The sequence below is a fragment of the Notolabrus celidotus genome, chromosome 10, assembly GCF_009762535.1.
Source record: "Notolabrus celidotus isolate fNotCel1 chromosome 10, fNotCel1.pri, whole genome shotgun sequence".
NCBI lineage: Eukaryota > Metazoa > Chordata > Actinopteri > Labriformes > Labridae > Notolabrus > Notolabrus celidotus.
In genome coordinates this window covers 22,186,424-22,213,710 of record NC_048281.1, presented here as the reverse complement: position 1 = coordinate 22,213,710, position 27,287 = coordinate 22,186,424, and the positions used below count along the sequence as shown (strand labels likewise).

Here is a 27,287-nt window from a genome sequence, read left to right as displayed (position 1 = left end):
AGTCATGAGCTCCTACTCAGGGTTTTTAAAAATGTAGTCACTCTTTATTTCATTGGAGAATCTAAATATGACATTGTTTTCAGACCAATACGACATAATGAATGTAAAGGAACGCTTCCCGCATTTAATCTCCATTTTATCAGGAGAGGCCATGGACACCCTGATTGGACACCGCAGTAGCATCCCTGAAATCCTAAACTATTATTGGCCAGCTGCCTTGTCGGAGGTGGCCATTATATAGTAATCAACCATTTGTCATTAGTTTATATAGGCTAATTTGCATTTCAGTGTACATCAGGGGCGTGAAGCTCATTTCAGTTCAGGGGCCACATACAGCTCAAGTTGATCTGAAGTGGGCCGGACCAGTAAAATCATTACATAATAATCTAAAGACAAGGAAAACTCCAAATGTTTCCCTTTGTTTTAGTGCAAAAAAGTACAAGTACATTCTGAAAATGTTCACATTTAATGATCTATCTTTCTACAAAAACAGCTGTTGTATTTTTGCCATGATGAGTCTCATAGTGGGCAGAATATTTTACTCTAACACACCAAACACACAGGTTTCACATACACCTGACGCAGAGTGTAATGTTTACATCAAAAGAAGAGATAAGATTATTGTAATGAAGAAGGTAAAGTTGATTATTTTGGACCCCTCTGCTCCAGCAGGAACAGTTTGCTTGCTGGACAGTGTTGTATGCAGGGGTGTAGTGCTGGTGTTAGTAGTTAGTGGATCATCTTATAGTGCTCTAAAAAGTCTTAATGAATCTCGACCAGATTATGCAAACAGCAAGTCGTTTTTCACTTTGCAGTCATTCCGCGGGCTGCATTGGAACCTCTGGCGGGCCGGTTTTGGCTCGCGGGCCGCATGTTTGACACCCCTGGTGTAGATCATTTTCTTTGGCTGTTACTTTAAACATTTTCTTCTTGAGTCATTGAAGAATTAAATTTCTGCAGTTTAAAAAATAATAATCAAAAAATATATAAATAAAAATATTTGCAAGAATGTATCTTTTTTGTATTATTCATACAAAATTTAAATGTTAAGTACGTTATAAATATATTTATTTCTCAATTAAGGAAAAATTTAAGTATTTCCTCTAGGCTTTCTGTACATGTAAATTGATATAACAGTATACAATTTAAAAAGAAATCCCCTTTTTTTTCTTAGAAAGCAACTTTATTTGTCCTTATTATTTTGGTACAACAAACATAACACTCCTTAACACAAAAGAGTGAGTCAACTCCAGAACTCCAGTCTATGTAGGGAAGGGAGATTCAATTATACAAAGGAAAATCACAGGGGATGCCAACCTTAAAAAGAACACACAGGCAGTATTTGAAGAGAAGGGTGGGGCATTGTTACAGATCAAGGTGCGTTTAAGTGTCAGTGTCACCTTGAGTTGATTGACAAGGCTTCTTAAGGATAAAAGGAACCAAACATTGAGTGAAGCTTATGAAAGAAGACCAACACATTCAAACTGAACAAATATTAGACAAAGGAACAAAAACATAATAATAAAAAGGAGTTCATGTACAACTATACACAAATACAAACAAATCATGAGAATGTATTGACAGGTGATGATAAAGATACAAGTGCAACAAAGCAAAAACATATTTGCCTCCTCCCACATACTGTGCCAAGTTACCCCTTTGCAACTAGGTTATAAGATAGCAAAAATAATTTCTGTCTCTAGGCTACTGGAACCAAGCTTCTGTGAGGAATCATCTTGATCAGTAGTTTGTGACTGGGGGGTTAATTCCTAGTCATCTAATGACGAGGCATTCAGTTGCAAAAGGCAGATAAGAACTGCAAATAGAGCACATCATTACCCAGTCTGTATTTTAATTTTATAACCTAAACCAAGCGGTGAATTTCAAGCCTAACATATAAAAAGCTACAGCTGTCCACAGTCGGTGATGACGAGCTTCTTTGACGGTTTGCCTCCTTTTGTTCCCAGCCCTCCCATCAGCTGCACGACATCCATGCCATCACGAACCCAGCCAAACGACACGTGTTTGAAGTCCAGGTGTTCTGCTTTCTTCAGCGTGATGAAGAACTGGGAGTTGTTGGTGTCACGCCCACGATTGGCCATCGACAGAATGCCCGGGCCCGTGTGCCGAACATCAAAGTTTTCATCCTCAAACTTGCTGCCGAAGATGGACTTGCCTCCTGTGCCGTCACCGTTTGTGATGTCACCAGCCTAAGACACGTATGGGTACATTGTTAGAAATGTCACATGGAGATTTATTCTTGCGATAGATACAATAACTGCGAGTCTGTTTGGAGATATTATATTTAAAAAATCATTTAAAAGCATGACTCACCTGACACATGAAGTCTGGAATGACCCTGTGGAAGGTGGAGTCTTTAAACCCAAACCCTTTCTCGCCAGTGCAGAGAGCCCTGAAGTTTTCAGCTGTCTTGGGGACGATATGGGAGAACAGTTCTATTATGACAGTGCCCAGTGGCTGGCCGTCAGCTGCCACATTGAGGAAAACCTGTGGGTTAGTGTCTCTGGAGTGCTCTTGAACTCTGGACATCTTAGGTGTGGCGAGAAAAGAGGCATCACCCTCAGTTGCGCCAATGTGACTCTGACACTCGCAGAAGGTCTTCTTGAAGGATTCTGCTATCTCCGCGGTTTTGAACTTGGCTGCCAGCTGTTCCACTGCACCATCGCCATCTGGAAAATCAGAGAGAGAGAACAGAGAAGATTAGCAGAGGAGCAGCTGACGACTATTAGCACAAAGTCGTCTGTTTTGACATCAATTTTAACAAAAGAAATTTGTGGAAAAGAGTTGCAGGTTTCCAAGATATAATTATAGCTCAATCAAACTTATGTTAATATTCAACTAACAGCTGCACGTGGGCGTTTGTTGTCTTCATGACAACAACGAGCTCTCTGTAGATGGGAAGGTGCAAAAAGTGTAGCTGTGTTGTTAACACAATAGCTTAAAAAAAAGCCAAAACAAACAAGTGCAGTGTAAAACATTGTGACATGTAAACAGTGTAAGAACCTGAGTAGTCCGTGGCAGTCCAGATCAGTGCATGGGCTGAGGCGTTCATGGGTTTGAGTTCCATCACTGGTGTAATCATGTGGTTGGCACAAACTCTCAGCACCTGCTCTCTTCTCATCAGAACTCGATAAAAATGTTTGTCAGGATGGAAAAGAATCTTGATGTCACCGATGCCTCGCTCCTTCCATTGGCTAAGGTCTCTGTCCCATCGGTAGAGCTTGGTGCGCTCCTTAAAAAGGATTTCCTCATCCTCCTCTCCTGACTTTGTCTCCACCTGGAAGTTAAGAAGTCACACAAGGGAGAGGTATGTGGTGAATAAGTTACGAAACACCATCAAGGTGGGGACAAAAACATTGGAGTTCAGAGTCCAGGGGTACCTCTGGTAGAGAAACTATCGGCTCAAAGTGAATGTCCACATTATTAGCAGAGTCCTCTTCATCACTGCCATCCTCCTCTCCATTGTTTTTGGGTGCTGCTGCCACTGTTGACCCAAAGACTGTGGCTCCAGCGTTCGCCCATGAGAAGTTGGTGTCCTCTTTAAGGAGAGAACAGAATGCAGTGAGATATTTATTCGTTTAAGTGGTGTATCTGTGATGTTACTCACACTGACTTCCTCCTAATATATGTTAATCGTTCATACAAGCAGTACATTATGTCAACACTAAAGCCTACCTGTTGTTCCAAAAGCATATGCATCTGTGTTTTTCGCTAAGTCAGCAAAAGAGAATCCTCCAAGAGTGTTAAAGCCAAAGTTTGATGAGTCTGTGAAGGGAGAGACGGAACCGTTACATATGGAAATTAATGCAGTTAATCAAAGCTCTGATTTGCTGATGCAGGATTCCAATAGCATGGAGGTTTGACCACTCTAAACAGTATCACCCAAAGTAAGGATTGTGCACAAAGTGGAACAAGAGATGATAAATAGTTCATTTAGCAGGTCAAGGTGGAACGAGTTTGAACTTTTTATATAATTAGTATCATTCAGGGTTGCAAGGTCTGCCGTTTACCTGCAGAACTGGGCTAGTTTTGAGGTGTTGGCGCAGGTAGAGCACCCCACCCATTTTAGATGTTCACGTAAAGAGTAATACAAATCCATATCAGAAACTAGTTGTTGTAATGCACAAATTTGACAAAATCAGACACCCAGACCTCCACAAAGAGTCAAAGTATGACAGGTTAGCATAAAAGGTTGTAGGCTAAGCCTGTGGTAGGCTGCTGATGAGCTGTTGAAAATTTGACCAGGATGGTTATTTGACAGGTTTCACACACTAATGCTGAATCGCGTTCAACAGGTGGTCTGTCAAAACGTCAATGGTCTGACTTTTGTAATAACGAACAGTAAGTGGTCTGTACCTTGACCAGCTGTTTGAGCAGTCAGAGCTACAGATCCTGTCTCAATGTTAGACTCTGGCTCTGGGCTCTTCTTAGTTGACAAGTCAATAGGTGAGCTGCTGCGAGGAGGCGAGCTGCTGGGAGGAGGTAAGCTGCTGGGAGGTGGCCTGCTGCTAGGAGGTGGAGGTGAGCTGCTGCTAGGAGGTGGAGGTGAGCTGCTGCTAGGAGGTGGAGGAGAGCTGCTGCTAGGAGGTGGAGATGAGCTGCTGCTAGGAGCTTCACTCTGCGTCTCTATTGGCTGGTCTGAGGTCTGTTCTTCTGGTGGAGATGGGGAGCCGGCAGCTTCTATGCTGCTGGAGGATGGACCTGGGGTTGGCTCCTCTGGGGCATCTGCAGTGCTGCTAGGGACCTCTTCAGGCTGGTTTAACTGGGCATCCTGAAACAATAAACCAGGTTAATGATACTGCTGCTCTCTGCGCTGTATTGAAGAAAAAAAAAAACTCTTTTTCCCCTGGTCACATCTTCTAATGCTTTACAATCACTGTCTAAATACATATTTGCATATTTAATTGAAATTGTCCTACCAAGTCCTGCTGTGCCTTGCGGACTTCTGTCTCAAAGTCCTCAGGCTTGTCATGGTCTGGGTCACTGTCAGTGGTGCTTATGCCGCAGAAAAACGTAGGTGGCAGCTGAAGGCTTTTTGCCTTCTCCTCCTCCTCTGGTGTCGGCTTCTTCTCCCACACCACTTGGCAATCGGTCTCTGAATGGGACAGTTTAACTCAAATGTTATTATTTACTCTGCATACTAGAAAAGAACATTATTTACCTATACAGTATGGGCAGGCAGGTAAGGATTCACTGAGTCAGAGAAGTATGAGGGTGCGCTGCCATTTAGTATTTTATATGTTAATAGCAGTACCTTCATATCTGCTTAGTCCTTAACAGGCACCCAATGAAGAGAGGCTAGCACTGGGGGTATGGGCTTATATTTACATGCTGCTGCATTCTTTGCAAGCTGCTGCATTGTGTACTAACTACAGACCTCGCACTCCTTTTCAGCAAAGCAGACAGAAGTACTTTACATAACAATAATCTAGTCAGGATCAGACAAAGGCCTTGATGAGAACCTCAGCATCATTTAACGAGAGAGAGAGAGATGTTATTGAGGTGGAAAATGATACCCTTGTCACCTCTTTACTCTATCTCCTCAATGAATAACACAGTCATCCAGAGACAGAGTCAAATTATCATATGGATTACTCAGTCAGCATTTTGGTCTTAGCTGAGTTGAGAAGCAGGAAGTTTGAAGATAACCAATCTTCAACAAGTGGCATATATAACTGTATATCAGCATATCAGGGAAAATCAATCCCTTAAGCCTATGCTGTAGGTCTGTGAAGCTCTTCCCGCAAAAGCCTATGCATGTAGCCTAACGTGCATCTCCTCCAAAATGTAACTACTCGTTGAGACGACGTGGTCTGCAAGCCCTGTGATTGGTCCACTGGACGGCATTGTATTTCCTGTATTTATAGCACTTCCAGAATCACCGTCCATTGGACGTACATTTCACCTCCTCAGACGTCTCCTCCCTCTCTATTCTTCCATGTAATCACTGCTGTATGATAAACAGCAATATGTATCAACTCTAAGTTAACAAAATATGCTCAGAAAACAGGAAACAGGCATTCCTACTATCATAGCGTAGTATTGCAGAGCTATGCGGACAAATAGACACACAAAACTAACTTTTAGGTATAGTGAAAACAACAGTTGACCTAGTAAAGATCCCTGAGGGACTCCATGCCTAACAGCAAAAAACAATGACAAAGAGTAAGACTAAACATAAGATAAAACATTGTGATGGACAGGATACAAGACACATACCATCACCACATGCTGCAGCCTTCTTCACAGGACGGTCAAGGTAGAGCTTTCCATTTAAGGCTTTTACCGCTGACTCAAAGTCTTCATCTGAAAATTAAGAAAAAAACAAATCATATGTTTAGCTTTTATTTCTGCCACACAGTTCTCACAGACATTCATTACTTTATACTTTTTTGTTTTTTTGCAGGTCATTATGTCTTCAATTAAAGTTTGGTAGTATGAACACCCACAATGATAATGTAGGCAGCAGTTATGTAAAACAATGTGCACTTTCCTCAGTAAAACAGCTCACAGAAAAACATGTAGTCATCATGGTAATTATTGGGGCTTGGTTAAAAAATTTAGAGAACATTCTATTGAAATTGCATAATGAACACTTGCAATATTTGGCTAGATTATCTAATAAGTCACATCAGTTAATCTAGTTACCATGATCACTAACAGAAATATTTTTTTCATACTCTTATTTAATCATTTGGTCTCACCGTCAGTTTCATCGTCACTTATGTAGCCTGGCTCATTCTGGTAGCAAAAGAAGGTTAGAGGCAGCAAGAGTTTTCGTGCCAGGGCGGCCTGTTCAGCAGTGGGTTCTCTGACATACACAACCTCCACCTCTGAGTCCTCGTTTGACCCTGCACTGCCTCCTTCTGCCCGAGGTGGCCCTGGAACAGACACATATGATATAAGTAGAACACACAGTTAGGGTAGGAGCAGCTTCAAATACATCAGCAGGTAAACTGCTTATTTTCATCTATAACAACAGGTTAGTTCCACACACACACACACACAAAACTCATGCATGGCAAAAATGAATAGCATGCATTGATTCACAAATGAGACAAGTCGTTTAAAAGACTAGTCCTGTATGTATATAGATTTTTTTTAGTTTGTTTGGCAGACATATGGCAATGTTGCATTGAAATGGTGAAGATCTGGTTCACTACTCTGACAAACCTCCGCCGAGGTGCAGTATCCAGTCAGACGCCGGACTAATTGGGGAATTCCATTCCATGCTGTTGCTACACATCCTCTCCTAAAAACAGCATGCTTGATGCAGCACATTCCTCTCTGAAGGAACGCCGTCTCAGGAATTTGCTCAGCTCACATTTCAGAAGACATTATAACTGTACTGTGATACAAAACTCTGGTATAATTCGGTGTATTGCTGAATCAAATACTAACTGGTTATCTAACTGCTCCAAATTTAATGACAGTTATGACATTACCAATCCCATGTATTAAGTTTGTAACAGGGATGCCACATTGAGGAAGTTTATTCAACCAATTCAGAAATATTTGGCAAACTGACTTAAGCTCATAAAATTCTTAAGTCAGTGAGTCCTTACTTTCCAGCATTGTCTTGTTAGACATATATCACTACAAAGAGAGTTGACCACCTACCAGAGCACATTTATGACTGCAAGTTTATTACATTACATTGCATGTTTTCTGGCTCTCTCGCATTAAATAAGCTTTTACGATGATAGAAATTTAAGTACTTTCATTTCTTAAAGCAGATTCCTGCTTGATTATGCGAGTTGCAAATCTTAATAAAAATACATGTTTTCTATTTTGATTGAAAAACAGCAATACACATAGCCAACTCAGAACTGTTAACCACAGAAGCAGATGCTCTTCATAGTTGTCGCGTCTGTTTTTCATTGACAACACAGCAAGTATTTCACAAGTTCAGACTTTTTCATCAGGTATTTGAATTTCGATAGCTTATACACAGGAATAGACTTGACTGCAAGCAAAGAAGCCGAACAAAAGCTAATGAAATAAGCAGGTTTGTAACTGGTGTATATCTAACAACCATGTACCATTGTTCAAAACTACTACAGTGAGTCACATGTACATGGACACATCGAAACCTTTAAGTCTCTATTTGTAAAGTCTACGGGCAAGTGTTTCCAAAAAATAAGAGACCTATGTAGTGATGTAATGATGAGGCTCTTGTCTTGAGAAAAGCAAGCTTGTACTTAGATGGTTCAGTTGAACCAACTCTGAACCAGCATTAGTACTAGCACAGAGCGAGCACCAGGGAACTTTTTAGTGGAAAAGAGGTATACGAACTGATTGTCCGTCAACCCAGGAGATGAGAGGCAGATAACTAAACACCAGAGGTGGGAGAAAGCCATTGTTTTGCAAGTCTCAAGTAAGTCTCAAGTCTTTAATCCCAAGTCTCGAGTAAAGATGTGCAAGTCCAAGTCAAGTCTCAAGTAAAGACAAGACAATTTGAGTCAAGTCCGAAGTCATAGGCTTGAAATTTTGAAGTCCTTACAAGTCATAAGCACGGTTTACCAAATAAAATGCCATTTTAACAATGTAACAATCTATTGAATTAAACAAATACAATGAATGCATTTTGAATTGTTTGATTTTTTAAAAATAAAATAAAACCAGTGTGACAAGACTTAGTCACAGAAAAAGAGAAAATGGTCTTCATCTGGTGTTTACATTGACTCTTATTGACATTCTGTTGAAAGAGGTAGAAAACTCAAATAAGACCAGTGACAGCGAAAGAACTTAACCTCAAAGAAAAATAATTCTGACATAGCATTCAGGGTATAATCAGTGCTAAGCGGTGAAACAACAAAGGAACTTCTGAAGACGTTGCAAAGTCATTTTAACTTGTCTAATGCTCAAAATCTCAAGTTTTTTCAAGTCATCAGATGAAAGTCCGAGTCAAGTCCCGAGTCATTGGTGCCAAAGTCCAAGTCGAGTTCCAAGTCTTTGATGATATTGTCAAGTCGAGTCCAAAGTCATCAAAATTGTGACTTGAGTTCAAGTTGCGTAACTCAAGTCCACACCTCTACTAAACACTTCTGGAAATGTTCTCTTCAGTGAACTGAGAGACATGCTGATTAAACAAAGTGAACAGCTGGAACAGCACAGATGTGCGTGTGTCAGAGTTCAAGCAAACAGTTTAGATTGTGAACTAATCTTTATATTGGAACATTAACAAACTGAGATGTTTACCAAACTACTGGAATGGAGATTTAATCCTGATATACTTATATTAAAATATTTATTATATTGATTTATTTCTTGGCTTTAATAAAGCAGCTACATTGACCATTATTTCCACCATGACTCTGACAGAGATTCAGAAAACAGATGATATATCAATCAGATTTGTGCATCTTTACCTGTGAAGTGAGACATTAAAATCTGGTGTAATAAAAAGGTCCAACAAAAACGTTAACTGCACGACTAGAACATTTTTTAAATAAAAAACTGCACCTCCACACACTGGACATGCAAAAGATTAGCTTCAACGTCTTCCACTCCGTGCATCCAGGTTATTTTTGTCTAGTAGTAAGGGTCAGCCAGGTGACAACTGAGAAGTGTTAACACACACTGCAGTGGTTAGAATACCTGGTGGTTCAAACTGGGTAGTTGATGTGCTGGTCCAAAAAGCCATTGGATTATCTTTGAAAAGCCTAAAATCCAGCCCTGAAGGATATTGAGTTGTTGGGTGAAGAGAAACTAATTGTGAGGCTGATACTATCACCATGTATCAAAATGTTAATTCATGAACGAGTGACACTAAGTTATTTATGTTCAAGCTTATCTGGTTGAACACTTGTGTTTAATGTGTTCAAGAAAATTATTGTACACAATTTACTGATTACAGGTGAACTACAGCTGTAAATCATCCTTTTATAGTTTGTATAAAAGGAAAGTATTTTAAGAAAATGGGAGGTGACTGAAAAAGCTGATTTAATGCTTTTTCTCTACTTGAAATTTTTGAGAAGGGTGCTGGCAGGGTCAACTAAGAGGATCATGGAGTAATAAGATGTTGACAAAATGAGGCACATGAGTACAAATTGAAACAACAAAAGCAATCATGATACTTGATCAAAAATCAATACAGAAAATAACTTAATATAACTGAAAAACTGTACCTCTCTCTGGGATTTTGAATGCAGGTGCTGTAGGTGAAGCGTTGGCAGTGGGCTCTGAATCTCTTGCTCTTGAAGTGGATGCAGGTTCTTCACCCTCACTGTGAAATTTAGGAGCCCCAAAAAACTTCTGAAGGCTATCAGTGCCAAAGACAAACTTAGGAGGTGACACTACTGTCTTGGAGAGGTTAACTTGACTTGGCGATTCAGCTGTACATGGTTTACAGTCTGGAGAAAGCTCTGTACGTTCCTTGGTGGTCTCTTCCAGAACGGCAATGGCTGCCTTCCCGCATAGAGGAGTGTCAGGGGTTACAGATGCTGGTGTTCCACTGTCTTGAGGGGTGGCAACTCTGGGTGTCACAGGAGTCATCAATTCCTGCTGGTCTTGAGCAAGCTTAGCATCTTCAAAAACTTGCTTGAATGAATTTGCCGTTTCTTGAAGCTTGAATCTCACAGCCAGCTGTTCAATGTTTCCCTCACCTACTTCAGCAAAGTCCAAGGCACTCCAAACCCAGGCCTTTTCTGCACCCTTCATAGGTTCCAGTTTCATAGCTGATGTGATCCAGTGGTTGGCACAGATTTTAAGTACCTGGTCCCTCCTCATTATCAACCTCACTCGCTTGCTGTCGTAATTCTGCAAGATCTTTAGATCTCCAATACCCCTCTCTTTCCACTGAGCCAGTTGCTTATTATAGCGATAAAGTTTGGCCCGGTGACTGAAAACTACCTGCTCATTTTCCTCTCCGGTAGAAATCTCCACAAGTTCAGGCAATGGCACCACAGGTTCAAAGTACTGGCCGTCCCTTTCCTCATCCTGGGTTGAATCCTGCTCGTCATCAGTACCAACTGAAGCTCTGCTCTGGTTAAGCTTAGCAGGAGACTTGGAGGGGCTGATGCCCGGCTGGAAGCTGAAGTTGAACCCACTGGTGGATTCAATTCCTCCAAATTGGAAAAGATTCTTTCTCAGGGGGCTGCTGGCAAGCGGAGAGGCATAGACTGAGGAGTCTGCTGTATCATCCAAAGCCTCTTCTCTTAGGTCATAGTTATCCCACTCTAAAGTGGGGCCAGTGGTTTCACCATGAGGCTTTATTGCAAGGCTTGAAACATTGCTAGATGCATTAATGTCTTCTTGGTCATTGTCATCTTTGATTTTTGTTTTATCCTCTGTCAAAAAGAACTTCAGGTCTTTCAAACCAGACTTCATTTCCTCTGCCTTCTGAATGAGGTGTGCTGTTCTGCCTGAGTCAACTAGCTTATGGGGGGTTTGTAAGGGGATGTCCAAAAGCAGTCTCTGACACTCTTCAAACCTCTCCTTAAACTCTGCAGCCAGCTCTGGGCTTTTGAACTTGGCAGCCAACTGTTCAAGTTTAGCATCTCCATCAGAGAAGTCATTGGCAAGCCACATCCACGCTTTGTCTGAGCCTGCCAGGGGCTTAAGATTCATGGTGGTGGTGATCCAGTGGTTGGCACATACCTTTAGGACTTGCTCTCTTCTCATTAGCACCCTTAGTCTGCCATTCGTGTTGTTCTTCAGGAATTTAAGGACTCCTACACCACGCTCTTTCCACTGACCGGAGTTTACGTCAAATCTGAACAGTTTGACACGCTGAGAATAAAGAACCTGTTCATCTTCCTCACCCGTCACTAGGTCAACCTTATCAGGGATTTGGACCACTGGTTCAAACTGTATATCATCATTTTCTTCTGTTTTATACATGTCATCATCCTCTGTTTCCTTTGAGGCACCAGTCTTTGAAGGAGTTGCCTGTAATGATGAGAACACTTGCTCTCCAGCTCTAGAGAAACCTTTGAAATCAGGGTCTTTCTCGCCAAACTTGAAGTCTCCTCCAGAGGACTCTGCCAAGTCTGCAAAGCTGAAATTATTCTCTCCTCCTGAAATTAATGGATTCTGTTCATCCTCCGTTAGTCCTTCTGAGGACGAAGGATCATTTTCTTTTGCCTTGTGTTTGTCAGCTATGTTTTTCAGAAAGATTGAGGCTGACCCTGATGGAGGTATTTGATCATCAGATGGGGAAGTTTCTTTTGCAGGTTCCGGAATGCCAAACGTGAAGCCACCAGCTTGAACAGGCAGTGAGAAAGAGAAGCCTGAAGCACTAGATCCGGATGGAGGAGCTTCAAACTTGAAAGAAGCTGCTGAACTTTTTTCTTTATCTTTATTTTGACCAAACTGAAAAGTGCTGCCAGTTACAAAAGGCATTGTAAACCCAGTTCCAGCAGGCTGGTTAGATGAACTTTTGGCCCCGAAGGAGAAGCTGAAAGAGGAGGCTGAGGGAGCAGTGCTGGTTGTTCTTTTTGCGTTGGGATTTGGGGTCTGACAGGATAAGCATTTAATGGCAGAGGAATTGTTTCTTACCAAGCACATGTCACAGTCCCATTCTCCATCTTTTTTACCAAACATTGTTGATAAAGAGGGAGTGCTTTTGGCGTTGGGATTTGGGGTCTGACAGGATATGCATTTAATGGCAGAGGAATTGTTTCTTACCAAGCATATGTCACAGTCCCATTCTCCATCTTTTTTACCAAACATTGTTGATAAAGAGGGTGCTTCATTTGGAGCACGGCAGGAAACAAACTCAGTGGCTGATGCATCATTCCTGACCAGGCAGTCGGTGCAGTCCCACTGCCCATCTTTTTTTGCAAATTCTTCCCCAACTTCTGACACCGCTGGCAAATTAAACGTTTTTGAAGCCCCCTCTGTCGATTTAGTTGCAGGGTTGGGAGTTTGACAGGCAACGCATCTCTCAGCAGAGGCCTCGTTTCTTATGTCACATGTATCACAATCCCACTGTCCAGGTTTCTTGCCAAACTGGGCACCAAACCCAGATGGAGATGGCTGTGCTGCTGTTGCTTTTTGTGTAGTGGTAGTTGTTGTAGGTGAGGTTTTAGGAGCTTTACAAGAAACACAACTGTCTGTAGAGGCCTCATTTCTTGTATAGCATGTGGTACAGTTCCACTGCTCTGACTTCTTGCCAAACTGAGCCCCAAAGCCAGAAGCAAATGCACTGCTTACTGAGTCAGCAGGTGTTGAGGTGTTGGTGCCAAATGTAAATGAGGAGGGTATGGCACCAAATCCAGTAAAGGGAGAGCTAGAACTTGTGGGTTTGGAGGAGTCAATTCCAAATTTAAAACTAAAGGGACTGCTCTTGGTTTCACCAGTAGATTGAATATCTGGCTTTGCTGAAGAGTTGGGATTGGCAGTTTGACAAGCAGCACACCTCGCATCTGTGGGTTTATTTCTAACACAGCACATAGTGCAGTCCCATTCCCCTTCTTTGATAGCAAACTGGGCAGCCAGTGAACCAGAATCTTTAACACTTTCCTCTTTCTTCTCTGGCTGGATTTGCTTTGCTGGTGATTTGGGCACAATTGTTTGGGCTTCCTCAAACTTAGCCTTGAAAAGTGATGCCTCATCTACTGTTTTGAAGCGGATTGCAAGCTGTTCAGGCTTGGGCTCTTCATCTGCATAATCAATAGCATTCCAGACCCAGGATTTGTCAGAGCCGGCATTTGGTTTCAGTAACATATCAGAAGTAATGTAGTGGTTTGCACAGATCTTGAGGACCTGTTCCCTCCTCATCAAGAGGCGGACCTTCCCTTTTGTGCTGTGTTTCAGGATTTTAACGTTGCCAATGCCACGCTCTTTCCACTCTTTTGTTTCAGTGTCAAATCGATACAGCTTTGCTCTGTTGCAAAACATTTCTTCCTCCTCCTCCTCGCCCGTTTTCACATCTACTTTATCAGGAAGAGGTACGATTGGTTCAAAGTGAGGACCATCTTCGTCCTCCTCAACATGAGTGCTGTCATTATCACTCTCTGCTGCTTTTTCCTCCTCTGTTGTTGAATTGACAACCCCAACCATTGGCCTGGCAGCATCCCCAAACTTGAATGCCTGCTGCTCCACCTTTCCAAACAGATTTCCAGTGCCTGCGCTCTGAGCAGAGTCAGTAAAGGAGAAGCCACTGACAATCTTATTTCCAAATGTAAAGATGCCGGATTGGTTTGGGGGCTGCTCTTGGACTTGAGGCTTCTCTGTTACAGTATCTGTTTTAGGGAGAATGTCTGACGTAAGAAGACCAAGCAGACTTTCACTGTGCTTAGCTTGGGAAGCAGGGAAACTGAAATCTCCATCATTCGATTTAAAGTTGGAGTTGAATTTAAAAGCGTTGGAAGGTGTAGACTGGGCAACTGCTGCTATTCCAAAACTAGGCACTTTAGGGACTTCAGCAGGTGCCTGTTGGCCAAAGGGGAGTTTCCCAAAATCCACAGGCTTTCCCTCAATGGTCTTTGGTTGCTGAACTGGGACAACAGCTGGTTTGGTGAAGTAGCCAGGTTCAGGAAGCGGAGGGTTGGTGGTTTGTTGGGTTACACTCTGGCCATAATATTCTTCACTATATGGGGAAAGAAGGCTTGTGGCTGGTGATTCAAACCGAAGAGGGGCACCAAAGGCCGGTTCTTGAGGAGGGTAAATGCAGGCAGGGGTTGTCTGCAATGGTGGTGTATGGGTGGGCTGCTGGTAGGCATACATATGCTGCTGCTGTGGTGGCATACGGTTAATACCATACATTGGGGCCTATGTAGAGAAATTCAAAAATAGAACAAATTGTGATTCAATGTACAATTGTCTGTTATTGCAAATAAAGATTAAAACATGATAATTACCTTGGTGGGTGTTACATTTGCTGCGGTTCGTAGGAGGTACTGAGAGTTGTAAGCTGGAGACTGGTTGTAGTACCCCGAGGGACCCGTTGTGGCAACTGAGATGCAAATATGTTAAGAAAAAAAAAATATTTTATACACAATTCTGACCTATACTTTAAGATAATGATGTAGACCTGCATATTTAGACATTTTTTGGTTCTATGAAGAATACTGACCTGTTAGGGGGGCCCCATGGTAGGACTGGACTGGGGTAAACTGCTCCTGTAGCCCCTCAGCCCCGTAGCTCTCACCATACATTTTGTGATGAGGGGAGCCAGCATTTCCTGAAGAGTTGTGTCTCAGATCGTGAACCTCATTCTGTAAAAGAAGGAGATTATATGACTTCACAAAATCACAACCTGTTAATTGGATCTGCAAACTTTTTATGACTTCCTCAACTACATCCTTTTTAAGATAGACTCAGCATTCTGTACCAACACAATTACACCAGTAGAACTAAATGATATTTGGCACTTTACTACCTTTATTTGATTTTAATTCTTGCATCTATTGTTAAATTGTGTGGAATTAATCTCTAGTGTCTGACCTTGAGGGCTTCAACTTGCTGACACAGCATCTGAAGGAGACTTTTCTGATCCTCCACCCAATGTGGTTGTGTCTTGGGTGAGATCTGGAAAGCAATCATGAAAAATCACACATTGTGTCCTAAAATCTCCATCGTTGTGGTGAATTACATGCAACTATTCACCTACAAATAGCATGAATAAATCTCATAAGTGTTCAAAATGTGATCCAATGACTTTAACCTACCAGGTGTCTTTTGGAAGGAGAGCTGCTTTTGTTAGGAGATGGAGTTGAAAACTTTATATTGGATATTGCGGCAGAGGTTTCTGAAGGATGAGCTGGACTGGAGTGTGTTGGTCCTCTTAGACTTTCCACTTCCTTTTCCCTCTCTTCATCCTCGCCACTCTCCCCCAGCTGCTGGTTCACATCATTGAGGAGGTCCACAATTTCCTCCATGGAAACAGGAAGCTGGAATACAGGTGTAATATATATTGTTACTAGGGCTGTCAGACGATTCATTTTTTAACTCACAATTCATTCCATGATCGTGCATTAAAGCTGAAAACACAAATGATGTGCTGAGGACCGGTTTTGCATCAGTCACGATCATATGGTCGCGCCGCAGCGGCGCTCATGTGAGCGGGGAGGTCGTTTTGGAGGAGCTCCGAGGGGAGGGGAGGGGTAAGACGGAGTCCTGAGGAAATGCTACATTCAAATTCATGCTAGTTTTCTGTGACTACCAACCCTAGCTTTAATACCGTTTCATGGCATATTAATTTCACATTATTATCAATTTTTTTTAATGTACCTTCAAAAGGATATTTTTAAAGTTGTTAATACTTTATCACAATGGGATTGGACAAAAATGCTTGCATAGGTATTTTTATTTCAATATAAGCTTAGAAAATTTGGCATCTGTAGTTTTAGAGTTCATGTTGGGACGTTAAACAGATTGTAATTCCTAATATAATTTCTATTTTATATTGCTGGCCAATTAATTCAAGTTTGATTCAAGTTTCTCGCCAAAGCATGAATTTTCATTTTCTTGTCTTGATACTTGAACACATCATGATGGCGATGATCACCTTATCGTCATTTTTCGGATCCGACCTTGAACTTATCCTAATGTAACCTTTTGTCACCTCATTTAGTTAGCTCGCTTGCATCTATCCTGCCAATTTCAACACAGATTTCAGCATCAGGTTATTATTTTTTTTATTTTTACTATTTTTGATTTTCCAGACTTGCTACAAAGTTGGGTGAGATACCACGGCTCCTTTGATAGGAGGGGAATTACGACTTTCCTGCAGAGCTCTTCACACATTCAACCATACTCCACCAACAAGACGTTGTAGCAGTATGATAAGCTCAAACTTTAAGTGATTGATTTTCAAGTTTTGGAAAAAGTTGAACTGGAATAAATGACCCGGGACTTACCTTCTCAATATCATCTGCATTACCATGGTAGATTTTGGATAGGTAGGTCCGGAGCTTTTTCAGAAAAGTGATACACCTATCTTGAGTCTCCTCAACACCATTGCTTGCCTCCTCTGATAGTCGCTGGTAAATCTTTCAAGGAAAAGTTGTAGTCACAGAAAACAAAAATATAAGACATTTGAAGCCATCACCAATGCATCAATCATACATCACATATTTGCTGGTTGTTAAAGGCTAACATTGAGGAACCGCCATTTGATATTGTAAAGACTAGGATGCAAAATATAGTTTTTTTCTGATGAGAAGATATTTTTAGACTTGTTTGACATATTTGTTGATGCCATGTAATGCTAATTATTATTATTGTATATCCAATCTTTCTGTGAAAACAGACAAAAAACTGATGGCAATAAAGAAGAAAAACAAAAGTCAATGTTTAAATTACCTTATGTTAGGAAATGAGTGACTTACCTGTGCCAATTGCCAGATGGATGACATGCTGTTGATGGTTTCCAAGGTAGCAATGGCCTCCTCTGTCTTGCCTTCAATATCAAGGAGAGCCGCACACACTACGTTGGCTTCCTCTTCATAACCCTTCACAGAAAAAATCTGAAATGGAAACAAAAACAAACACATAAAGAAGATACAATTTCATACATCAACATAATGTAACATATTGTATTTGAAAATGTCTTTATTCTAATCAACTCTGGATACATATTTGCTGCTAGGAATCAAACCAAAAACCAAGATCTATTACACTTAACACTAAGACATACTGACCCAATAAAATATTTAAAATTCTCAAAAAGATGAATACACCTGTTCAGCTTCAATGTGTGTATGTTTTTAGAAACAGCCAATAATGGTAAATAATAAAACAAATGAAACAAGAATTCAGAGTATCATACGGCAATAGCTTAATCAGGGCAATTTTTGAGCCGTAATACCCAGAATCATTACACCAAAGACGACACTATCTCTTCTTATCATAGAAAGAAACCACAAGAAAGTATAACCTGAATGTCTTTGGATGGGAAATGTATGAAGAGGGGCTCCAGTGGTTCTGGGATACTGCGTCTGTTTTTGATCCTTTCCAGCAGTGGAAGTGCTGCTTTCCAGTAGTGGACACTGCGGCCAATGTACTCCTTCCGGTCGTAGTACGAGTCCACGCCATCGCCCTGTGGTAAATAGAAGACAACCTTAAGGTTATAAGACTACAGTAGCCAAGACTGTGGCAGTCCACCATTGTCAAACTTGCAAAGCCACTTTTCAAAACATCATTGGAAAGATTGTGGTAAAAAGGAATAGCCAACATTTGCTAAACTTGAAGTTAAAAGAGCACCAATAAATCAATACATTTTAGATTAATTTGTTAGTTGATCTTATAAAATAGGTCTAATGATATTTCAGACACTTTAAAAGCTCCAGTGATAGTAGGAAGTATGAGGATTAAGAATAAACCTGGTCACCCTTGCTAGTTGTCACCAGAACTAATAGTCAGTTAAAAGAATGATTAATATTTGAATCCTTGTGGGCTTTAAATGCTGGTCATATGTTTAGTATAAGCAGCGGTCCACCACTAGCCAGGGCTGTAGCTTCAGTTCATGGCTACTGCCATAATGCTATAGTGCTCTAAAATCTGGATGTAAACAAGCACAGAAAACATAGCAACTTGTAGCATGGCATGATTGGAGCTAGAGAATGGAGATCAAGATTTATTTAAACTGGAATATAACCACTCAACTGAAGTGATGTAAATCTAGCAAGCACATGTGGTGTCAACCTAAAAGGAGGACTGATATCTGGCAGTGCTGGCTCTGTTAATGTTAGCCACAATCAGCAGACCAATTTAACATTGTTCCAGGGCGTAGCTGGGTTGGACTTTTTTAATTTCTGTTTAAAGGACATGACATTGGTTGCTTTGAAAAATCGCTGGCCAAAGCCCCCTAAGAAAGCAGTCTGGCTTCTTATATAAACTGCAAGCAGTAATATCATGTGTGTATTAAAATATATATAAAATGAAAAGTGTAGGTTGTAAAATTGTGTGATAACATTTTTTTTTTTATAAAGGTCATGTTTCACAATATGGCGCAGTTTTCGTATTGTTCCATGTTTGCAAAAATAGTTGGATGGATTAATGTAGCAGACTTCAGGACCTGATCAACCTGTCTGACGCATAGAGTAAGGCAGCGCAAAGGAGACGTGACACAATTTTTGCCATAGCCTTTCAAAATGAAGGTCACAGTACATTCATATAAGCATGGTAAATCTCACTTGTCTGCAATAGATGAGACAACACTTGGCATGTGATTGCTAGAGCTGTGATCACACCGCCAACCTTCCGATTGAGAGACGACCGACTCTACCCACTCTACAATGTCCTGATGGTATTGCTGTATATTTCTAATTTTGTAATTGAAAACAACCACCAACTTAGGGAACTCAGTGACATCAGAGCTGTGAGTAAGCCTTTGTAACTTAAAAAAATAAACAACGCTTGTTAAAACTTGCTCATACTTTGACCATTGCAAGACATACGTGTCAATAGATGGGCAGGTAACATCCGCTCCTAAAATTACTTGTATTACTTGCCCAGCACTGGATTCAAGTTAATTGTCCAGCTGGCTATTTAATGAGTGGAAACTGTGTTTGCGTGTGCGTGCACGTACCGTCTGACTGAGACGTTGGGCCCAGTGAATAGCCATGGCTGGTTGAAGCCCATTTTTTTCTCCCGCTCTCAGAGAGTTCAGTCCATGTTGCACAATCATCCGCAACTTAGCTGACATGCCCGGACTACAGGGAGACAAACAACAAAAATAGTGAACACATGTACACAACAACAAAAAACACACACATGAACAGGCCATATGGAGTGCCTTGTCATTTCAATGCAAGTTATTAAAAAACAGTAAGAATTAAAAATATTAAAGTGACAACTGTGCATGTATCAAACTGTTTATTTTGTGTTGGAAAACGTAACAGAATAGAAACTTAAAGTAAGTTGTTTAACAGTAAGTTTACTGTAATCTAACTAAGTATTATCTAGACCTGCTCTGTTTGTAAAGCACTTCAATAATACACTTCAATGCTGTATGGTTCATTGTCCCACTTTATATTAAATAACACATTTTATTTTTATTTTGAGATAATCCACAGACAGCAATGTTAAAACTGTAACATCAACAAAAGTTACTAGTCATCAAACATCACATGTGGTCTAACCTGACATAATCATGCCAGGAGCTATTCTGGCAAACACATCTCTATGTTTAGTATCAACACTAAGGTGTACTCACGCAGCTCGTTTGTTTAAGAGGCTGTAGATGGCGTCCCACCACTCCCTCTGCCTGTCTGTGGTCAACAGGCGAAGAAGAGGAAGGGGGAGGCAGCGAGGCTCAAAGAGCTGTTGCTGCTGCTGCTGGTTCACTGAGCTGCTGATCTTAGCCGTCTCCTGAAGTTGACAGTGGCTACAGAAAACCACACCATACAGAAACACCTGTACGGAGTAATCAACACAAAGACGGTGTGTTATGCATTTTGGCACACAAAGGCATGTATTTGTCATCTGAATATATTCATTTATGTGATTTGTGTTTTGATAAAACTGCCACTGTGTGCTTTGATAGCTCTTGTGGATATACTAAAAAAGTGGATTCATGAGGCAGACATCACAAATTGTGTCAGCAAAATCAGTGTTTCTTACCAAACCATGTATGGTACATACAGATTTTATACAACATACACCTCACAGTTTACTTGAAAGCTTATCAAATCCCTGTTGATACCACTCCTGACATGTTTTCCATATTGGAGACTGCTGGAAAAATATGCAAAGCACCAACTCGTGTTATGCTGGTCCTCCAGCCCACATGATTCCACCTACCTCTAAGTCCAGCAGGCAGATCGACTCTGGTGCGTTGGTGTCCAGTTTGGAAGTTTCCAAAGTAAGCCGAGGAAAGAGCTGCTGCAGCCAATCCTGCATGGCCAGTCTTTGGTCCTGGAGGGTCCACTGTAGCCCCAACCAGCACAGATGTTGCAAGTCACCACCATGTAGCAGTATAGAGCCTACAGAAATGACACCAAAGTTATCACAATGTACAATGTATGAGCTGTTAAAAGAATACACTGCTGTCCTGGAATTTTAAGACTGTTTACTTTTTTTTGGTTCCCCAATTAATTTCTCAAAAGTAAACGAGTACCCACACAAACAATTTAAGACATGTCTATACTGCTATAGTACTTAGGTTTTGTACCAGCATCAGATTTGGCCAGTTGAGAGAGCTCTGGAGCCGCAGTGCTAATGGAATGAATGTCATCATTGGCAATAAAGGAAGACATGGTCGAGGCCTGCGGTCCAAACAGGAGTTCAAACAGCGAGTCCTGACCACTACGATTCCCAAATGCCTCCACCACCTACACACGGGAAACAAAACGGTTATGACTACTTTGACAAATGTCCATTGTGCATTAGTGCTGTCATGTAAAATAACAATGCTCAGTGTTTAAATTGGATCAGAGAACTGGGACAGACCTCTCTGATCAAGGCGGTTGGATCAGTGCTCAGATTGAGCAACATGTGGCCAGCCTGACTCTGACGATCGTTGGCCAGCAGCTCCAAAGGCTGTGGCGGTGCTGCTTGGTCTCTTTTGGTCACTTTAGCTTTTGGTCTAGGAACCTGGTAGAAAGACAAACAAGAAAGAAAAACTAAAGTCAGTTTTTGATGTTTTAAAATTAAACTTGTGAAATACGTGGCTTAATGTATAAAAAAATAACATATACATAATCCATATCATCCACATTTGTAACATGTATACTTTCTATCTTAAAAATATGCATGAACTTAAAAGCTCAGCACTGTCTACGTGCAAGCCTCATCCCTTCTAAGAATTCAGCATGCTGCTGTGACAGTACCTGGTAAGCTAACAGGTAGCATAATCCAGCCAGGTCAATGACAGCCCTCCACGTCTGTTGACGATCCTGAGCCAGCTTCAACAGCAGTGTGGCAGCGTGCAGGTAGAGGTGACCTCTCATTTCTACAAACACTTCCTGAAGCTCGTCCATGTGGTGGCCAGCTGTGGTGCTCAGCATCTGCATGGCTTGGTCAAAACTACAAAAAGACATACACACACATACTGATTAATGTGCAGTTAATTGAAGATAAGGTGCTTCAATAAAAACTAAATTGAAATTTAGAATTCCGCGATTATGACAACCTACACCCTACCACCAAATTTAAAGCACATTATGGAACATGCTGACGACCCAGGCAGAAGATGAAATCACGTTCTATGTCTTCTGTAAGCAATTATATCGCTTACAGTAGAATTGTGACCAGCATGATAGGATTTTTTAATCCAAATATAAACAAACGGAAGTTGTCTACACCTCAACATGACTTACGCTTTAAGAGCATCAAGACTGGGCTGTGAGCTGCTATCAGACAGTGTGATTCTCAGCCGGTTGCAGTGGGCCAACAGCAGCTCTCTCTGGAGACGCCGACACATCTTCTCATTACTGGAGACACTCGGCTGAGCAAGATACTCCTGCAAGAAAGGTCAAACATGAACTTAAACAGGTCAGACATACAACTTTGAGAATTGAATACTAGTACGAATATGTCAAATATAAAGTGTGTATAGGCCCTTTGCTGCTTACCTGCACTGTGTGCAACACAACAGTATACCAGTCCAGGCTGTTTCTCAGCATGCCCCTTTTCTCAGCAGCCAGGCAATGCTTAACAGCCTCTTCAAGCCGCCCATCCTGACAGAACAGCTGAACTAGCTTCACGTTAACGTGAGCATCTGCCGGCCTTGCTGCCAGCTCAGCTTGGAGGAGGTCAAACAGCTGGTTCCATCCTGGCTGACCCCGACGACTCAACAGGCGCTCCTGCATGGGGCAACAGATGTAAGCATAGAGATTAGTTTAGTGTGGCATTCTTTTCTATCCTTATTAATTTCACATCCTTTATGATAAAAATGAATCTTAAATAGTAGAAAACAGTTGGGGATGTTGAATTTTTCTTGACAAACATTTTAAAAGTGTCATTGGATGAATTCAACAGTTTTGGAAACCTCACCTTTAGATTGAAGACAGCAGGGTTTCCAGGTAGCAGCTTGGCAGCTTTCTCCACCCAAAACTCTGCTCTGCTGCCACTTTCCTCATTACTCACAAGTAACTCAGCCACCTTCAGCACCAGGTCCCTCTGGGCTGCATTCAAATCTACTGACCGCTAGATACACACAAAGAAGTAAAGCCATGTGAGTGTTAGTTCTTACATAAGCACAGGGGATAGGTCCTCACTATGAAGGAGAATACTCTCCAAAAGCAAAACCCAAAACATGATGCAAGCTTAAATGGAAACCCAGTAAAACAGCTGCTTTATTTTGAAGTCATTAGAGTCAAACACTGCAGAAAGGTGGAGAAGAGGTGACTGAATTGTCACTAGGCTTCTCTGGATCTTTGCTGTAGACGACCTGCTGTTGTGGAACTGCCATACTCCAGCTGCTACAACTATTAACATCAGTCTCACAGTTATCATCACTATTACAACGCTAATGTTAATATCAGAACAGTTCAACTCCAACTGCTATAATTGATACTTTCACTCCTACCACTATTATCAGCATCATTATTGTAAATGCTAATGTGAGACCTGTTGACTTTAACTGCTTAAAAAAGTAAGATCAGTCTATTAGCATTCATTTTAAGTTCCTGCAAATAAGAACATTACTGGCATTGTATTCCTGAGTGTGAATGTGCTGTTTTTGTTGTTTATTTTTGTCTCTGCCCATCGCTCTCTTTCTGCATTTCCCTCTATCTCTCTTGCCAACCACAACACAGTCTCAGCAGATGGCTGTCTAACATGAGTCTGGTTCTGCTCAAGGTTTTTGTTCACTTTACTGGAACATCAAGTGCAACTAAATCTACATGTCCAGAGTTTCCAATTCTCATGCTATCAGAGATGAGAAAAAAAGAGATATTTTTAAACCTTCCAAACTGTACACTATAGAACAATCTGATGACTAGAAAATGCACCTATGCAAAGGGCAGTGTGTGTATTTCCACTCCTGATGCAGGTATAAATACCAGCCCAACAACCTGTTAAGTTGGCCCACAGTTACTAGGATAGGTTCTCAGAACAATCAAAAGGCTATAATTAAAGTAGGATTTCCAGTTGTGTACTCTGTGACCAAATTTCTTACACTCAGCACACTTCCTTCATGCTTCTAAACTATGCATAAACAGAGTCCACCCAATCAAAGAAGAATCCAAAGGCTTAGGTTAAGCTCAGATGCCAGCGGCCAAATAAGCTGTAATGCAAATTACTGGTTTTGTTGCTGTTGTCTGTTGATGTTGTTTGTGGGAGAGTACGATCATCCTACTCTTAAAAGGTCTGAATGAGACCTTGTGTGAACATGACATTATCTAACAAAATTAAGGGAAAATCAAGCATGCATTATTTCAGGAAGAAGGGTTTTTCTAATATTTTCTTCTTACCTTGTAACATCCTACTGCCTTGTTGATGTCCCCCTCTCTCTCATACAGCTGTCCAAGGAATTTGTGTGCTTTTGGATCTCTCTCCTGGACTTTGAGATACTCTGATACATGTCTAGGAATATCATGAAAAATAAAAAATGTTGATTTCATGGAGACCTCTTGGGAAGAAATCGCATGTTTAGTCAAGAACTGGAGGTTTGTGCGCTTACCTTTTGGCAAGTTCATATTCCTTTGCTTCAAAGTACAATTTGGCAAATAAAAAACCTTTGATTGGCTTCTGTAAACAAAACAAAAGAGAAATACTCGTGAATGAAGAATGTTTTGCACAATTTCAAATATTATCTTGTCTGTTAGGTAAGCTAAGCAGGTACAAAAACGATACTTTTATGGCTTATTTTACAAGATGTTTAAAAGACTTAATTGTACTTACCTACACACTAATTCAATTAAAGTTGTTAGACATTAAACTTTATTGGCAGCGTGTATTTTATCTTGTTGACTGAATGTGTTAATAATTCACCTGAATTTGGCATCTTCGCTGTCTAATTTTGGTCCTTGAATGCAACATTCAAAGACCAAAATGAAAACACTGTAAATTTTATCTTTCAATCCATCCTTCTAAGCATTTTAAGTACTTAATGTTTCAAATGTTTGTTGTTGTGTGTGAACCCCCTAAACGATATAATTGCACAGCTTTTGTCACCCTTCCTCTACACTGTTCATAGCTGTTAGCAATAGAGTTGCAAAATTCTGGGAATTTTCAAAGTTGGAAACTTTCCATTGGAATAAACAGGAATTTACTAAATTGAAGGTTGGCTCTTAATAGAGGACTTAGATATAGTTGAGGAAAATATATTTTACCATAATCCTGACTAAAACAACCAGATTTCATGCAAGTACAGTTGAATATCTATGCAGAGCCATCCTTAACAAGGCTGGACAGTGGGACTGAAAAGGAGGAGTCGGAGTCGGATGTTGAAGAAATGGACTTGGAGGATGAAACCCAGGAAGAGTAATCAATAGTGGTGGGAGTATTGATTCTGTGGTATCTACAGTTGTGCTCATAAGTTTCCATATCCTGGCAGAATTTGTGATTTTTTTTTGGCCATTTTTCAGAGAATTTGAATGATAAGAGAAAACTTTTTTTTCACTCATGGTTAGTGGTTGGGTGAAGCAAATTTTTTATCAAACAACTGTGTTTACTATTGTTATATCATAAAGACAACAGAAACTATCCAAGAAACCAAACATTCTGCCAGGGTATGTAAACTTATGAGCACAACTGTATATCTTCTCACACACTACTCATTTGAGTATCAAATACTTTAATAAAATATAGATACTAATTAATAAATGCGAAATAAAGGCAAATGTGTCACTTCAGATTCTTTTAGGGCAACTTACTCCAAAGTTTTGTACCAAAGAGGCTGTTTTAAGTTTTCCACTAGTGCTGGGCGATACCATACTTTTATGATTCAATACATAGCGAATACTTTTTCTTCACAATTTATTCGATACCCGATACAGATACTTTCAGGGATTTAAAAAAATAATAAAATTCAACGCTTGAAAGACAACTCGCTTAACAAATGCTCTTCATTTAACAACTTGAATATGCAAATCCTTTGGTGGCCTTTTTTTGAACAATGAAATACATTCAGAAAAACACATAAATAATGTACATCCTTTATTTAAATTATCTGAGTGGAAAGCTTAAAACAGCCTCTTCAGTGCAAAACTTTGGAGCAAGTTGCCCTAAAAGAATCAGAAGTGACACATGCGCTGTTTCAAGCTTTCCACTCAGAGAATTTAAGTAAATGGTGTTAATTATGTATGTGTTTTTCTAAATGTATTTCATTGTTTAAAAAAAGGCCACCAAAGGATTTGCATATTAAAGTTGTTAAATGAACAGTATTTGTTAAGGGAGTTGTCTTTCAAGCGTTGCATTTTATTATTATTTTTTAAATCACTGAAAGTATCAATATCAGGTATCGAATAAATTGCCAAAAAAGTATTCGCTATCATATCGAATCATAAAAGTGTGGTATTGCCCAGCACTATTGGAAAGCTACAAAACTTTGAAGTAAGTTACCCTAAAAGAATTAGAAGTGACACATGCGCTTTTATTTCGCATTTATCAATTAGTATCGATATTTTATTAGAGTAATCGATACTCAAATGAGTAGCGTGTGAGAATCGATATATCGAAACCACAGAATCGATACACCCAGCACTACTGAAGTTCTGTTGACAGGTAATGTGGTTAGCCCTGTTGTTTATCGGCGGAATTCTCTTCCTCCACAACAAATACAAATCTGCTAACAGCACGACACTCTGGCACCCGGAAGAACTGGGGCGAATCGTTTCAGGTGTATTTCCCTGGTCATAGCTGCAGTTAAAAGTAGTTCAAGTAACTATTTGAAAGCTAGCTAGCTCGACAAAGTGCCTTAATTTGACCCAACAACCTCATGCCGCGCAATTTCCAGAGGGGAAGACACGACGAGGCGTCATCATGCCGGCTAGCAAAGGACTACAGCTAGCTTCGGGCGATTAACAGCTGTGATAAGAAACATTAAATAAATACTACGTGAATGTCTGCTTCAGCTAAGTGGTTTCACGGCTCGTTTGAATGGTCTGGTGTTCAGGTCGGCTGACACATGCTGGTTTGACATGATGGCAGTAGCATGCTAACACTAGCCTTAACCGGCTCAACTTACCTCTTTGAGAGAAGGAGACGAACTCTGTACTGTGGACACGTAACGGTCCACTTCAACCTTACTCCGCCGCATGGCTCCCAAAACCAACTACCTCTAAAAAAGGCTGCTTATAATGAATGTTATACCATACATTCACAAAATGTTAAAAACGGACATTGATATCGGTTCGACTGTCACTGCTTTAGCATTAACTCCCCATGACGGTACTGCGCAGTCTCAGTACCCCTCTGAGACTACGTAG

At 40.7% G+C, this 27,287-nt stretch overlaps 1 protein-coding gene across 3 annotated transcripts; it reads right to left on the bottom strand.

Annotated features, from left to right (window-relative positions):
• Positions 1 to 1,256: 1,256 nt before the first annotated feature.
• On the bottom strand, positions 1,257 to 27,287 carry ranbp2 (RAN binding protein 2). 3 transcript variants are annotated; one of them, XM_034693503.1, is made up of 30 exons: positions 27,047 to 27,274; positions 24,539 to 24,606; positions 24,330 to 24,441; positions 22,909 to 23,061; positions 22,488 to 22,718; positions 22,233 to 22,375; positions 21,744 to 21,939; positions 21,364 to 21,507; positions 21,086 to 21,245; positions 20,716 to 20,897; positions 20,129 to 20,328; positions 19,502 to 19,625; positions 17,849 to 18,010; positions 17,301 to 17,438; positions 16,830 to 16,961; positions 15,639 to 15,860; positions 15,415 to 15,498; positions 15,044 to 15,185; positions 14,829 to 14,923; positions 10,152 to 14,739; positions 9,622 to 9,699; positions 6,726 to 6,902; positions 6,241 to 6,327; positions 4,941 to 5,116; positions 4,378 to 4,792; positions 3,697 to 3,786; positions 3,402 to 3,559; positions 3,025 to 3,298; positions 2,335 to 2,690; positions 1,257 to 2,210 (listed from the first exon to the last, which is right to left on the bottom strand). In XM_034693503.1, the coding sequence occupies exons 1-30, from the start codon at positions 27,116 to 27,118 to the stop codon at positions 1,905 to 1,907; spliced, it is 9,465 nt and encodes a 3,154-aa protein (XP_034549394.1). In that variant the 5' UTR covers positions 27,119 to 27,274; the 3' UTR covers positions 1,257 to 1,904. The 3 variants fall into 3 exon arrangements, with proteins under 3 accessions (XP_034549394.1, XP_034549393.1, XP_034549392.1); XM_034693502.1 differs by lacking the exon at positions 9,622 to 9,699 and having other exon boundaries at positions 4,378 to 4,526; positions 4,575 to 4,792; positions 27,047 to 27,273; XM_034693501.1 differs by lacking the exon at positions 9,622 to 9,699 and having other exon boundaries at positions 27,047 to 27,287.